At 42.9% G+C, this 15,876-nt stretch overlaps 1 protein-coding gene across 28 annotated transcripts in view; it reads left to right on the forward strand.

The window, feature by feature from the left end:
- LOC145249540 (uncharacterized) overlaps positions 1-15,876 on the forward strand; it is a 917,547-nt gene that overhangs the window by 834,952 nt on the left and 66,719 nt on the right. For all 28 annotated transcript variants that reach the window (XM_080111167.1, XM_080111174.1, XM_080111165.1 and 25 more), the window contains 3 exons: positions 430-473; positions 3,324-3,427; positions 4,833-4,884. In XM_080111167.1, the coding sequence (XP_079967293.1) occupies positions 430-473; positions 3,324-3,427; positions 4,833-4,884 (200 nt within the window). The remainder of the gene's footprint in view (positions 1-429; positions 474-3,323; positions 3,428-4,832; positions 4,885-15,876) is intronic.

Below are 15,876 nucleotides of genomic sequence, written 5' to 3' on the forward strand. Positions count from 1 at the left end.
ATTGTCGACTTTATAACAATTAAGAAAAATGCAATTTTGCCTAATTTTCCGTAAAAATTACTTTTATCTATAAATAACTTTCTACTCGAATTTCGGTAATTTTTTTTAATATGTTACTATTTTCAATATGACAATTAAGTATATAATATTGTTTTTGCTTAAAACAACAGATTGAAAAAAAAAAAAACGATCTGTTGACTCCATCTTAACAAGCACCAAATATTTTCATACACTCACACAAACACACACACACACACTTACATACATACATACATACATACATCTGTTTTATTTATATAGAATAATTATCTATCAGCTTAAATTCTACCTGGGTTAGAGTTTGAAAATCTAATAAGATAACCTTAAATGTTAACTATAAAGATTATGACTACAATTAAAGAACTCTGTATTTTTTCGTTTCTGTTTTAGACTTGGTGAAACCATTAGTGAATCGATGGAATCTCTTGATGAACGTAAGTAAAATATATTTCCAGTACCATTTCGTTTTGGCGCAGTAGATAAAGTACTTATTAAAATTCAGTTGCAAGTTACACTCTTCTGGAGGTTGATGGTTCAATCTTTAGTGTGGGCAAAAGTCAAAATACAGTTGTGAATTACTTGGGATTTCTACCCAGTCGTAACTGATGGAATGAGAACATGCTATTTCCATGGATTTAGTAAGGAGTACTGCTAGATTTAGTAAGGAGTACTGTTAGAAATTTTGTTCATATTCCCAATTTCAACAATGTACCCCTGAAGAAGGTTTGAGGTTACATTGACCAAAACATTGTGAAAATAACATTCAAGATGAGAACAGTAGTTTGAATAATCAAATACAAGTTCTTTTAAATGTAGTTTTAAATAATAATGCATTTAGCAAAATGAAAATTTATATATTTTTTACATTCTACCATATTAAGTTATGCCATTCGATATCTTAAAAAGTAGGAGAAACAAATATGTATTGCTAACTAATCTGTTAGTAAGGTCTCTGGTAAAATGGTTCGATCATTCTACCGTTCTTGAAAGTACCGAATTCCTGATGCAATCCTGTACTTGCATAAGAGTCAAATTCGTCCAAAGATGGAACGCTGCTGCCACGTTTAAGAAGTTTCTGCATCGAACACTCTATCATGCTAAAGGACAAAATCAATTTTGAAATTTAGTAAAAGTTGTTGGCGTTGGTTTCCCCAGTATTTTTCTTGTCAGAATTCTTTCTAGAAAGACATCAGGGATTATGAAGGAGACCACGTGAAGGTTGACAACATTCTAAGTGGAAATAATTTTTGTGGAACGATCTGGATTAGAACTTAGAACACTCAGGTTGTCATTCCATGTCGTTAATCAATCGATCATTGCCACCCGCCTTGGCTCCGATGATTGACACAAATATCCATATTGTTACTTTGCTAAAGAAAGGTTCATCTCAAGTCATTTGGACCATTCTTAGTCTGCTTATTTTTCAGACTTATCCTCCCTCCCTTGGATTATTTTATGTGAGGATACCTAAAAGACAGGATCTATGGCAGGAGTTGACAACCAAATACGGTCCCCGAGTTAATTTTGTTTGGCCTGCCACTTTACTCGGGTCATGATATAAAATGAATCAAACCATAGTGACACTTGAGACTTTATATATTCAATATAATCATATTATATTTAATACTTTTCTCCAAATTCACAGAAAATTTATTTACATATTTAATAACATTGCTGTCCTCCATGACAATATGGCCAAAGCTGTTTGGTCCTCCCTCTATAATCAACATAGCTTTTTTGGCCCTCGTGCTCCATAAGGTTGCTAACCTCTGGTCTATGCTAACAATCCCCACTGTACTGAAGAATACATTTGAACATTAATCTAAGAAAATTCCTCTTGATGTCTTGGACAGGGTTATTACAAACTTTAATATGCAAGTAAAACTAAGCTTCTATCTTTTCACCAACAACACTCTGGTCCCCTCTTGATTGGAATGAATCTTAACTTGAGGAAGCACTTTGCTTTGAGAAGCTTGTGGGACTGACCTTCATGCCTGACTTGAAATGGAAAACTTATGTCAAATCCTTTGCTAAGGTTGCTGGAAAAATGGTTGGATCATTCCACCACTCCAAAGGGTATCTCACTCCTAATGCAATACTCCACCTGCATAAGCGTCAAATATGTCCTAAGATGCCACTCAGAACAACCTCTCCTGCCTTGACAGAGTACAAAACCAGCTTTGAAATCTAGTAAGCGATATCCCTTTTCGCCTCTTTCCTCCCTCTTTCTTACAGGAGAGACGTTGCAAGTCTATCTCTGCTCTATCGTTATTTTCATGGCAGGTGCTCAACTGAACTTTAATCTATACCTTCCCTGTAAAGCATTTTAACATCAAAAGCTCAATTAGCTGCATACTTTCTGGAATGCTAGAACGATCCCAATATTTTTCCAACGATTTTGGCAATGGATCAAGCAACGTTGCAAGTCTATCTCTGCTCTATCATTATTTTCATTGCAAATGTACAACTAAGTTTCAATCTATGTTACCCTCCCACCCCTCCGTCAAACATTCACAATAAACACTCCTCAGCTATAACCACTGCCAACAATTTCCCTTACTTTCTATCTGTGCCTAAATCCAGACAAAAATTCTATGAAGTTTCTTTCCTAGAACTGCCATATATGAAATTCTATAATGCAGGGCTGCTTTCCAACTGACTACAACATGGTCACTTGCAAGTTCAATGTAAACAATTTATTCTTAAGCTTTTCTCTTAAATAATCAAATGTTCACCAATGCCTATCATTACAATGGTGTCTCACTGACCACCTGGCACAAATTAACACTTATCCATGAGTGGCTTTTCAGCCTTAATGAGCAGTGGCTTCTTGTTAAAAAAAAAAAAAAAAAAAAGATAGTAATTTAATGCCAAGGAGCTTGGATTGAATGCATTGAGCTATGTTTGCAAGATGGTCGTTTATAGGGCTGGGGAGGGTATGTTATACAAAATTGTATGACTATAACATTGATATATGAAAAAAAAAATGGTAATGATTTCATTTCAGTGTTAAATGCTGTTTTGTGACAAAAACTTGCATTTCTTTTGAATCATGCTACACATTATGATGAAATTTTTATTGACTATCAATTTTTTTTTTTTTTTTAATATAAAATCTCCAATTTTGATATTGTTATAACACTGACATCATGATTTGCTTGCTTCGTAATTTATTGATAATGAACATGAGTTGCAAAGAAAAAAAATCAATATAGACAGGAAGTAATATGGAGATGAAACCGAAATAAATGTGTTCATTTTTTGTTTTCTCTCTGTTTCTGTAGCCTCGACAACTGAAAGTGTGGATCAGATGGTCTTGGAGAATGATCCATTGTTACGTATTGAAGATAACGAGGTGGAGGCATGGAGTATTTCAGTTGAGAAGAAGGTGAGTGCAAAGTTTGGATCCTGTAAAAAAACATGCATGTAAACGATGCATCTTTATCAGGGGACATTTTATTGTATTTTTCTCTTTCTCTATATGGATGTGTGTGTGTGTGTGTGTGTGTGTATATATATATATATATATATATATATATATATATATATATATATATATATATATATTTCATGAATCCAAATAAAATTTTATATATACATTTTATGTACAGATTTTCAGTATTTACTTTAACAGTGCTCAATATGTGAGTAGAGCTAGGTAGTAAAGTAATGAAAGTATATGTGGTGTTTACGCTATACAGAATTTTTTGTTCCAGCATTGCAAGGATCCATCAGTCTGACAAATCCTTACGAGGATGAAACGCAGAAAATTCTGTGTAGTTTGTCATATATAGTTTCATAACATATATATATATATATATGTCTACCACAATAAAAAGCATTGTTTTCCAAAACGATCGTACAGATAATTGATTTTGTTGTTGTTCCTTCTTATGAAACGGATTTTTAATTTAATTATAATTTGATTTTTAAATTTTAAATTATCAATCACATTACTTAATATTGAATTAGCTCTAGGATATTTACCTATCGAGCTTATTATATATCTAAATTACAACGAGCACTTTCTCTTTCCTGTATTTTAATTAAACTAGTAATTTCACTGTTACATTGAAATACACTCAGCTCTTTAGACTATTGTTCTAATCTCCTTTAAATTATATATAAACATATATATATATATATATATATATATATATATATAAACATATTGCATCTCTGTGTTGTTGTTTCTCTTTCTCTCTCCCCTCTCCTCGGCTGTTTCTCTTTCTCTCTTTATCCCCCCAACTCTCTTTCTTTCTTCGCCCCCCCCCCACACTCTTTCTTTCTTCGCCCCCCCCCCCCCCCAACTCTCTTTCTCTCTTTATCCCCCCACTCCAACTCTCTTTCTCTTTCTTTGTTCCTCCCCCCCCCGATTCTGTTTCTCTACCCTCTTCCAGCTCTGTTTCTTTTCTCCCTCTGTCTTTTTTCTCTCTCCCTGTTTCTGTCTCACTCTTTCAGTAAAATATTTTACATATTAAACATGAAGTACAAATTTGCGTTATGTTTGTCACTTGTATTTTTACTCTATTTTCCAATATTTGATGCACCCATTTGTGTGCCAACCAGCGTATAGTTAAATCTTACACATAACAAAATTTATGCCATGTAGTTTTTTGATATGATTACTTTATATAGTTTAGCTTTTTTTTTTCTTGCTTTTTTTTTTTTTTACTACTGATAAAATAATTGTCTTTTATATTTTTATCCCGAATATATTTTTTTCTTTTCCCCATTTTTATGGTTGTTTTAATTTCAGTATGAACCTTCATAAAACCTTTCTTTATTTTTAGGTTGTGAAGAAGTTGAATAGTAAGGAGGTGAAGAGGCAAGACAATATCTATGGTAGGTATTTACAAATTTCCTTTGGTTTCTCGTACTCTTTTCTTACGTAGCATTGTAAACATACGCTAAGCTGCCTGTTTTGATGGTGCTCTCAAATGGCAGCCAATGCAAGTGATAGATGCTTGACCAAAGGAATCGGGGTGGGGACACAGAAAACTGAAAATATATCTGTCTGAAAAAAAACCAAAAAAAAAATGTGAAATATCTAACTGTTGAAATCTTTCTTGCTAACGAATTTGCTGTCCGAAAAGGGAAATATTAAATTGTTTTGTGTAGACAGATTAAAAAGATCAAGGTAATATAATACATCTATTACTTTTGAGGTTAATCTATCATGAGGATAAAGTTATTGGAGGAATACAAATGAGATGGGATTTATTATTCAAATGGACCCCCCCCCACACACACACCTAAAAAAAAATTAAATTAGCTGCAGTTCAATAAGGTAATAATCTGAGTGATTGATTTATAATGCATTTAATCTTTGCTAATCTATAAAGAAAACTTGGTCCCTTTGTCATCGGTAGCTTTCTTCCTATAAAATCGATATTTGATTCTAGTGTGTCAGTTCTTTTGGTGGATCATTGCAGTATGTTGTTAAAAAGAGTAAAACTTAATTCGATTTCATTCCTCACAGAAAATACTTTTACTGGACCTGAATTATTTTCAAATATAAAATTGTTACGTCATCTAGATCCTCTCCTTTTGTGATATCTCAAAAAAATATTTTGTTTCCAATGATCTCAATACATGCACTTTGAAATTGGGGGAGTGGGGTGAAGTTTGTAGTCCAAAAGCTTGATTTTAAGAGATTTGATTTCAACTCTGGGTCCAATATAAGTAGTCTTTCATTAGTCATAAATTATATATATCTAATATATAAAATAGTTAATCTCTTTATCACTATTTTTGTCATCAATAGTTTTCATCCTACAAAATTAATATTTGATTCTAATTCATCAGTTCTTTTCGTGGATTTTTGTGACATGTTTGTAAGAAAAATAAAATTTAATTTGATCTAATTCCTTCCAGAAAATATTTTAAGTAAAAAGTATTTTCACATGGCCGCCATCCTTTTTTTTTTTTTTTTAAAGAAGTTTATGTGCAAGGGGAATAAATCGTTGTCCACACAATTACTTCAATTATATATATATATATATATACATACATATACACTGCTAAATATGCTGTTTAAAATATATATATATATATATATATATATATATATATATATATTTTAAACAGCATATTTTACAAAAAACAAAGTAAAACAAATCACAAGTAAATGAACACCTAATAGATTTGCTCATCTAAGTGTGATGGAGCATCCCAGACTATTTATACAACTTTCTAGCTTCCAATTTCAGTTGGTTCCACAGCTGAGCACTAGTTAATAAAGTTACTCTGGCATTGCAAACAGGATTCAAACCTGTGAGGGTATGTCACATTCAGTTAATGGTTTTGACAGCATAAATCGAAGAGAAAAAAAACACCCGTCTTCAGTATGACTGTTTTGGAATATATCTAAATTTCCTAATTGCAACAAGTGCGACAACACTCCTATCTAAACTTAATTTACCTTTTTTTTTCATCCTGGAAAATGGATTCTTAAGAAGTCGTTACGAATAACATACACAGAAATTCTTCATACTCTACAAAAGACACAAGCTTTTAACTAAATCCGAAATGCTTGTGATCTGTTTTCAAAAGCATTTTTTTTTTAAGAGCAAAAGAAAGAAAGAAAAAAAAATATGGATAATGTAAGTTCCATCTGTAAAATAACGGATGTCGCAAAAATTTAATGTATGTTGAAGGAGGGGGAGGGTTGCAGGTGCACTTGAAATCCACAGACACTTTGGCAAACATTCCATTCTCTAAAAAGATCTGAGGAACTCATTAGTGTTTTGCTGAGGAATACTATGAGGTTTCCAGATGATGGTGCCATTCTTGGAATGAAAGGCGAGAGATTTTGCAATACCTGCTGCACATTCAAGTGTGCCCAACCTCTAGGTTTCACCCATTAACCATCTATCCTCTACTAACACGTTCTTTTTTTTTTTTTTTTTTAATTTGACAAAACAAAAAACTAATTAAACTATTATTGACTTATTCTTTTGTCTTTGAAGATTTTCATTATTTACCGCTTCTGCCTCATATTATATTTTATCTCGAGTTTATTCCTCTTTCTTTCTCATAGCCTCTTTTTCTCTTTCTATCGCTGTCGCCCTCCCTCTCTCACTGTTTAGCTATCGCCCTCCCTCTCTCACTGTTTAGCTCTCACCCTCTCTCTCTGTTTAGCTCTCACCCCCTCTCTCTGTTTAGCTCTCGCCCCCTCTCTCTGTTTAGCTCTCGCCCTCTCTCTCTGTTTAGCTCTCGCCCTCTCTCTCTGTTTAGCTCTCGCCCTCTCTCTCTGTTTAGCTCTCGCCCTCTCTCTCTGTTTAGCTCTCGCCCTCTCTCTCTGTTTAGCTCTCGCCCTCTCTCTCTGTTTAGCTCTCGCCCTCTCTCTCTGTTTAGCTCTCGCCCTCTCTCTCTGTTTAGCTCTCGCCCTCTCTCTCTGTTTAGCTCTCGCCCTCTCTCTCTGTTTAGCTCTCGCCCTCTCTCTCTGTTTAGCTCTCGCCCTCTCTCTGTTTAGCTCTCGCCCTCTCTCTCTCCCTTTCTCTCTCTGTTTAGCACTCCCTCTCTCTCTCTGTTTAGCTCTCGCCCTCTCTCTCTCTGTTTAGCTTCGCCCTCTCTCTCTCTGTTTAGCTCTCGCCCTCTCTCTCTCTGTTTAGCTCTCGCCCTCTCTCTCTCTGTTTAGCTCTCGTCCTCTCTCTCTCTGTTTAGCTCTCGCCCTCTCTCTCTCTGTTTAGCTCTCGCCCTCTCCCTCTCTGTTTAGCTCTCGCCCTCTCTCTCTCTCTGTTTAGCTTTCGCCCTCTCTCTCTCTCTGTTTAGCTTTCGCCCTCTCCCTCTCCCTCTCTGTTAAGCTCTCGCCCTCTCCCTCTCTGTTTAGCTCTCGCCCTCTCTCTCTCGGTTTAGCTCTCGCCCTCTCTCTCTCTGTTTAGCTCTCGCCCTCTCTCTCTGTTTAGCTCTCGCCCTCTCTCTCTGTTTAGCTCTCGCCCTCTCTCTCTGTTTAGCTCTCGCCCTCTCTCTCTGTTTAGCTCTCGCCCTCTCTCTTTGTTTAGCTCTCGCCCTCTCTCTCTGTTTAGCTCTCGCCCTCTCTCTCTGTTTAGCTCTCGCCCTCTCTCTCTGTTTAGCTCTCGCCCTCTCTCTCTGTTTAGCTCTCGCCCTCTCTCTCTGTTTAGCTCTCGCCCTCTCTCTCTGTTTAGCTCTCGCCCTCTCTCTCTGTTTAGCTCTCGCCCTCTCTCTCTGTTTAGCTCTCGCCCTCTCTCTCTGTTTAGCTCTCGCCCTCTCTCTCTGTTTAGCTCTCGCCCTCTCTCTCTGTTTAGCTCTCGCCCTCTCTCTCTGTTTAGCTCTCGCCCTCTCTCTCTGTTTAGCTCTCGCCCTCTCTCTCTGTTTAGCTCTCGCCCTCTCTCTCTGTTTAGCTCTCGCCCTCTCTCTCTGTTTAGCTCTCGCCCTCTCTCTCTGTTTAGCTCTCGCCCTCTCTCTCTGTTTAGCTCTCGCCCTCTCTCTCTGTTTAGCTCTCGCCCTCTCTCTCTGTTTAGCTCTCGCCCTCTTTCTCTCTCCCTTTCTCTCTCTGTTTAGCACTCCCTTTCTCTCTCTGTTTAGCACTCCCTTTCTCTCTCTGTTTAGCACTCCCTTTCTCTCTCTGTTTAGCACTCCCTTTCTCTCTCTGTTTAGCACTCCCTTTCTCTCTCTGTTTAGCACTCCCTCTCTCTCTGTGTTTAGCTCTCGCCCTCTCTCTCTGTGTTTAGCACTCCCTCTCTCTCTGTGTTTAGCTCTCGCCCTCTCTCTCTGTGTTTAGCTCTCACCCTCTCTCTCTGTGTTTAGCTCTCGCCCTCTCTCTCTGTGTTTAGCTCTCGCCCTCTCTCTCTGTGTTTAGCTCTCGCCCTCTCTCTCTGTGTTTAGCTCTCGCCCTCTCTCTCTGTTTAGCTCTCGCCCTCTCTCTCTGTTTAGCTCTCGCCCTCTCTCTCTGTTTAGCTCTCGCCCTCTCTCTCTGTTTAGCTCTCGCCCTCTCTCTCTGTTTAGCTCTCGCCCTCTCTCTCTGTTTAGCTCTCGCCCTCTCTCTCTGTTTAGCTCTCGCCCTCTCTCTCTGTTTAGCTCTCGCCCTCTCTCTCTGTTTAGCTCTCGCCCTCTCTCTCTGTTTAGCTCTCGCCCTCTCTCTCTGTTTAGCTCTCGCCCTCTCTCTCTGTTTAGCTCTCGCCCTCTCTCTCTGTTTAGCTCTCGCCCTCTCTCTCTCCCTTTCTCTCTCTGTTTAGCACTCCCTTTCTCTCTCTGTTTAGCACTCCCTTTCTCTCTCTGTTTAGCACTCCCTTTCTCTCTCTGTTTAGCACTCCCTTTCTCTCTCTGTTTAGCACTCCCTTTCTCTCTCTGTTTAGCACTCCTTTTCTCTCTCTGTTTAGCACTCCCTTTCTCTCTGTGTTTAGCTCTCGCCCTCTCTCTCTGTGTTTAGCTCTCGCCCTCTCTCTCTGTGTTTAGCTCTCGCCCTCTCTCTCTCTCTGTTTAGCTCTCGCCCTCTCTCTCTCTCTCTGTTTAGCTCTCGCCCTCTCTCTCTCTCTGTTTAGCTCTCGACCTCTCTCTCTCTCTGTTTAGCTCTCGCCCTCTCTCTCTCTCTGTTTAGCTCTCGCCCTCTCTCTCTGTTTAGCTCTCGCCCTCTCTCTCTGTTTAGCTCTCGCCCTCTCTCTCTGTTTAGCTCTCGCCCTCTCTCTCTGTTTAGCTCTCGCCCTCTTTCTCTCTCCCTTTCTCTCTCTGTTTAGCACTCCCTTTCTCTCTCTGTTTAGCACTCCCTTTCTCTCTCTGTTTAGCACTCCCTTTCTCTCTCTGTTTAGCACTCCCTCTCTCTCTGTGTTTAGCTCTCGCCCTCTCTCTCTGTGTTTAGCACTCCCTCTCTCTCTGTGTTTAGCTCTCGCCCTCTCTCTCTGTGTTTAGCTCTCGCCCTCTCTCTCTGTGTTTAGCTCTCGCCCTCTCTCTCTGTGTTTAGCTCTCGCCCTCTCTCTCTGTGTTTAGCTCTCGCCCTCTCTCTCTGTGTTTAGCTCTCGCCCTCTCTCTCTGTTTAGCTCTCGCCCTCTCTCTCTGTTTAGCTCTCGCCCTCTCTCTCTGTTTAGCTCTCGCCCTCTCTCTCTGTTTAGCTCTCGCCCTCTCTCTCTGTTTAGCTCTCGCCCTCTCTCTCTGTTTAGCTCTCGCCCTCTCTCTCTGTTTAGCTCTCGCCCTCTCTCTCTGTTTAGCTCTCGCCCTCTCTCTCTGTTTAGCTCTCGCCCTCTCTCTCTGTTTAGCTCTCGCCCTCTCTCTCTGTTTAGCTCTCGCCCTCTCTCTCTGTTTAGCTCTCGCCCTCTCTCTCTGTTTAGCTCTCGCCCTCTCTCTCTGTTTAGCTCTCGCCCTCTCTCTCTGTTTAGCTCTCGCCCTCTCTCTCTGTTTAGCTCTCGCCCTCTCTCTCTGTTTAGCTCTCGCCCTCTCTCTCTGTTTAGCTCTCGCCCTCTCTCTCTGTTTAGCTCTCGCCCTCTTTCTCTCTCCCTTTCTCTCTCTGTTTAGCACTCCCTTTCTCTCTCTGTTTAGCACTCCCTTTCTCTCTCTGTTTAGCACTCCCTTTCTCTCTCTGTTTAGCACTCCCTTTCTCTCTCTGTTTAGCACTCCCTCTCTCTCTGTGTTTAGCTCTCGCCCTCTCTCTCTGTGTTTAGCACTCCCTCTCTCTCTGTGTTTAGCTCTCGCCCTCTCTCTCTGTGTTTAGCTCTCGCCCTCTCTCTCTGTGTTTAGCTCTCGCCCTCTCTCTCTGTGTTTAGCTCTCGCCCTCTCTCTCTGTGTTTAGCTCTCGCCCTCTCTCTCTGTGTTTAGCTCTCGCCCTCTCTCTCTGTTTAGCTCTCGCCCTCTCTCTCTGTTTAGCTCTCGCCCTCTCTCTCTGTTTAGCTCTCGCCCTCTCTCTCTGTTTAGCTCTCGCCCTCTCTCTCTGTTTAGCTCTCGCCCTCTCTCTCTGTTTAGCTCTCGCCCTCTCTCTCTGTTTAGCTCTCGCCCTCTCTCTCTGTTTAGCTCTCGCCCTCTCTCTCTGTTTAGCTCTCGCCCTCTCTCTCTGTTTAGCTCTCGCCCTCTCTCTCTGTTTAGCTCTCGCCCTCTCTCTCTGTTTAGCTCTCGCCCTCTCTCTCTGTTTAGCTCTCGCCCTCTCTCTCTCCCTTTCTCTCTCTGTTTAGCACTCCCTTTCTCTCTCTGTTTAGCACTCCCTTTCTCTCTCTGTTTAGCACTCCCTTTCTCTCTCTGTTTAGCACTCCCTTTCTCTCTCTGTTTAGCACTCCCTTTCTCTCTCTGTTTAGCACTCCTTTTCTCTCTCTGTTTAGCACTCCCTTTCTCTCTGTGTTTAGCTCTCGCCCTCTCTCTCTGTGTTTAGCTCTCGCCCTCTCTCTCTCTCTGTTTAGCTCTCGCCCTCTCTCTCTCTCTCTGTTTAGCTCTCGCCCTCTCTCTCTCTCTGTTTAGCTCTCGCCCTCTCTCTCTCTGTTTAGCTCTCGCCCTCTCTCTCTCTCTGTTTAGCTCTCGCCCTCTCTCTCTCTCTGTTTAGCTCTCGCCCTCTCTCTCTCTCTGTTTAGCTCTCGCCCTCTCTCTCTCTGTTTAGCTCTCGCCCTCTCTCTTTCTGTTTAGCTCTCGCCCTCTCTATTTCTGTTTAGCTCTCGCCCTCTCTCTCTCTGTTTAGCTCTCGCCCTCTCTCTCTCCCTTTCTCTCTCTGTTTAGCACTACCTCTCCCTCTCTGTTTAGCTCTCGCCCTCTCTCTCTCTCTGTTTAGCTTTCGCCCTCTCCCTCTCCCTCTCTGTTAAGCTCTCGCCCTCTCCCTCTCTGTTAAGCTCTCGCCCTCTCCCTCTCTGTTAAGCTCTCGCCCTCTCCCTCTCTGTTAAGCTCTCGCCCTCTCCCTCTCTGTTTAGCTCTCGCCCTCTCTCTCTCTCTCTCTGTTTAGCTCTCGCCCTCTCTCTCTGTTTAGCTCTCGCCCTCTCTCTCTGTTTAGCTCTCGCCCTCTCTCTCTGTTTAGCTCTCGCCCTCTCTCTCTGTTTAGCTCTCGCCCTCTATCTCTGTTTAGCTCTCGCCCTCTCTCTCTGTTTAGCTCTCGCCCTCTCTCTCTGTTTAGCTCTCGCCCTCTCTCTCTGTTTAGCTCTCGCCCTCTCTCTCTGTTTAGCTCTCGCCCTCTCTCTCTGTTTAGCTCTCGCCCTCTCTCTCTGTTTAGCTCTCGCCCTCTCTCTCTGTTTAGCTCTCGCCCTCTCTCTCTGTTTAGCTCTCGCCCTCTCTCTCTGTTTAGCTCTCGCCCTCTCTCTCTGTTTAGCTCTCGCCCTCTCTCTCTGTTTAGCTCTCGCCCTCTCTCTCTCCCTTTCTCTCTCTGTTTAGCACTCCCTTTCTCTCTCTGTTTAGGACTCCCTTTCTCTCTCTGTTTAGCACTCCCTTTCTCTCTCTGTTTAGCACTCCCTTTCTCTCTCTGTTTAGCACTCCCTTTCTCTCTCTGTTTAGCACTCCCTTTCTCTCTCTGTTTAGCACTCCCTTTCTCTCTCTCTGTTTAGCTCTCGCCCTCTCTCTCTGTGTTTAGCTCTCGCCCTCTCTCTCTGTGTTTAGCTCTCGCCCTCTCTCTCTCTGTTTAGCTCTCGCCCTCTCTCTCTGTGTTTAGCTCTCGCCCTCTCTCTCTGTGTTTAGCTCTCGCCCTCTCTGTCTGTGTTTAGCTCTCGCCCTCTCTCTCTGTGTTTAGCTCTCGCCCTCTCTCTCTGTGTTTAGCTCTCGCCCTCTCTCTCTCTGTTTAGCTCTCGCCCTCTCTCTCTGTTTAGCTCTCGCCCTCTCTCTCTGTTTAGCTCTCGCCCTCTCTCTCTGTTTAGCTCTCGCCCTCTCTCTCTGTTTAGCTCTCGCCCTCTCTCTCTGTTTAGCTCTCGCCCTCTCTCTCTGTTTAGCTCTCGCCCTCTCTCTCTGTTTAGCTCTCGCCCTCTCTCTCTGTTTAGCTCTCGCCCTCTCTCTCTGTTTAGCTCTCGCCCTCTCTCTCTGTTTAGCTCTCGCCCTCTCTCTCTGTTTAGCTCTCGCCCTCTCTCTCTGTTTAGCTCTCGCCCTCTTTCTCTCTCCCTTTCTCTCTCTGTTTAGCACTCCCTTTCTCTCTCTGTTTAGCACTCCCTTTCTCTCTCTGTTTAGCACTCCCTCTCTCTCTGTGTTTAGCTCTCGCCCTCTCTCTCTGTGTTTAGCTCTCGCCCTCTCTCTCTGTGTTTAGCTCTCGCCCTCTCTCTCTGTGTTTAGCTCTCGCCCTCTCTCTCTGTGTTTAGCTCTCGCCCTCTCTCTCTGTGTTTAGCTCTCGCCCTCTCTCTCTGTGTTTAGCTCTCGCCCTCTCTCTCTGTGTTTAGCTCTCGCCCTCTCTCTCTGTGTTTAGCTCTCGCCCTCTCTCTCTGTGTTTAGCTCTCGCCCTCTCTCTCTGTGTTTAGCTCTCGCCCTCTCTCTCTGTGTTTAGCTCTCGCCCTCTCTCTCTGTGTTTAGCTCTCGCCCTCTCTCTCTGTGTTTAGCTCTCGCCCTCTCTCTCTGTGTTTAGCTCTCTCCCTTTCTCTCTCTGTTTAGCACTACCTCTCCCTCTCTGTTTAGCTCTCGCCCTCTCTCTCTCTGTTTAGCTTTCGCCCTCTCCCTCTCCCTCTCTGTTAAGCTCTCGCCCTCTCCGTCTCTGTTAAGCTCTCGCCCTCTCCCTCTCTGTTTAGCTCTCGCCCTCTCTCTCTCTCTCTGTTTAGCTCTCGCCCTCTCTCTCTGTTTAGCTCTCGCCCTCTCTCTCTCTCTCTGTTTAGCTCTCGCCCTCTCTCTCTGTTTAGCTCTCGCCCTCTCTCTCTGTTTAGCTCTCGCCCTCTCTCTCTGTTTAGCTCTCGCCCTCTCTCTCTGTTTAGCTCTCGCCCTCTCTCTCTGTTTAGCTCTCGCCCTCTCTCTCTGTTTAGCTCTCGCCCTCTCTCTCTGTTTAGCTCTCGCCCTCTCTCTCTGTTTAGCTCTCGCCCTCTCTCTCTGTTTAGCTCTCGCCCTCTCTCTCTGTTTAGCTCTCGCCCTCTCTCTCTGTTTAGCTCTCGCCCTCTCTCTCTGTTTAGCTCTCGCCCTCTCTCTCTGTTTAGCTCTCGCCCTCTTTCTCTGATTAGCTCTCGCCCTCTCTCTCTGATTAGCTCTCGCCCTCTCTCTCTCCCTTTCTCTCTCTGTTTAGCACTCCCTTTCTCTCTCTGTTTAGCACTCCCTTTCTCTCTCTGTTTAGCACTCCCTTTCTCTCTCTGTTTAGCACTCCCTTTCTCTCTCTCTGTTTAGCACTCCCTTTCTCTCTCTCTGTTTAGCTCTCGCCCTCTCTCTCTATGTTTAGCTCTCGCCCTCTCTCTCTATGTTTAGCTCTCGCCCTCTCTCTCTCTGTTTAGCTCTCGCCCTCTCTCTCTGTGTTTAGCTCTCGCCCTCTCTCTCTGTGTTTAGCTCTCGCCCTCTCTCTCTGTGTTTAGCTCTCGCCCTCTCTCTCTGTGTTTAGCTCTCGCCCTCTCTCTCTGTGTTTAGCTCTCGCCCTCTCTCTCTGTGTTTAGCTCTCGCCCTCTCTCTCTGTGTTTAGCTCTCGCCCTCTCTCTCTGTGTTTAGCTCTCGCCCTCTCTCTCTGTGTTTAGCTCTCGCCCTCTCTCTCTGTGTTTAGCTATCGCCCTCTCTCTCTCTCTGTTTAGCTCTCGCCCTCTCTCTCTGTGTTTAGCTCTCGCCCTCTCTCTCTGTGTTTAGCTCTCGCCCTCTCTCTCTGTGTTTAGCTCTCGCCCTCTCTCTCTGTGTTTAGCTCTCGCCCTCTCTCTCTGTGTTTAGCTCTCGCCCTCTCTCTCTGTGTTTAGCTCTCGCCCTCTCTCTCTGTGTTTAGCTCTCGCCCTCTCTCTCTGTGTTTAGCTCTCGCCCTCTCTCTCTGTGTTTAGCTCTCGCCCTCTCTCTCTCTGTTTAGCTCTCGCCCTCTCTCTCTCTGTTTAGCTCTCGCCCTCTCTCTCTCTGTTTAGCTCTCGCCCTCTCTCTCTCTGTTTAGCTCTCGCCCTCTCTCTCTCTCTGTTTAGCTCTCGCCTTCTCTCTCTCTCTGTTTAGCTCTCGCCCTCTCTCTCTCTCTGTTTAGCTCTCGCCCTCTCTCTCTCTCTCTGTTTAGCTCTCGCCCTCTCTCTCTCTCTGTTTAGCTCTCGCCCTCTCTCTCTGTTTAGCTCTCGCCCTCTCTCTCTCTCTGTTTAGCTCTCGCCCTCTCTCTCTCTCTGTTTAGCTCTCGCCCTCTCTCTCTCTCTGTTTAGCTATCGCCCTCTCTCTCTCTGTTTAGCTATCGCCCTCTCTCTCTCTGTTTAGCTATCGCCCTCTCTCTCTTTCTCTTTCTTTCTCTGTTTTGCTCTTTCTAATTTTCCCTGGTGCCCCCTCTCTGTATCTCTCGTTCTCTCATTCTCTCTCTCTCAAGCCTTTTACACTCCGATGCTGCAATCGCAAATGGCTAGACTATACTGCTTACTGCTACCTTTATCCACGATGAAGTTAACACTATTTGAGCCGGTTCAGCCCAACTTGGGTGAACGCGGCTACAAATACAAGTAGATAAGATGTACAAATATCTGTAACACTACATATAGACCCACACAACATGTGTATACTGGTTACCTTCGACAGTGGTAATTGAATGCGGACATGATTGCTCATAATGGATATCATCACAGACTTTGGGACAAACTAAACCGAGTTCAAATCCTGTTTCATTGCCCACTCAGTGTTTCTACACAGCTGTAGAATGATAATTAACTAAAAAAAAAAAAAACACTTATGTTTAATTAATTGTATACAATATATAATTGTCTATATATATATATATATATATATATATATTTATATATATATATATATATATATTATATTTTCGACATTATACGCCTTCCTCCTCAAAATAAAAAAGAAGTTGGTATT

Source organism: Euprymna scolopes, chromosome 28, assembly GCF_053919585.1.
Source record: "Euprymna scolopes isolate OS-2025 chromosome 28, ASM5391958v1, whole genome shotgun sequence".
Lineage (NCBI taxonomy): Eukaryota > Metazoa > Mollusca > Cephalopoda > Sepiida > Sepiolidae > Euprymna > Euprymna scolopes.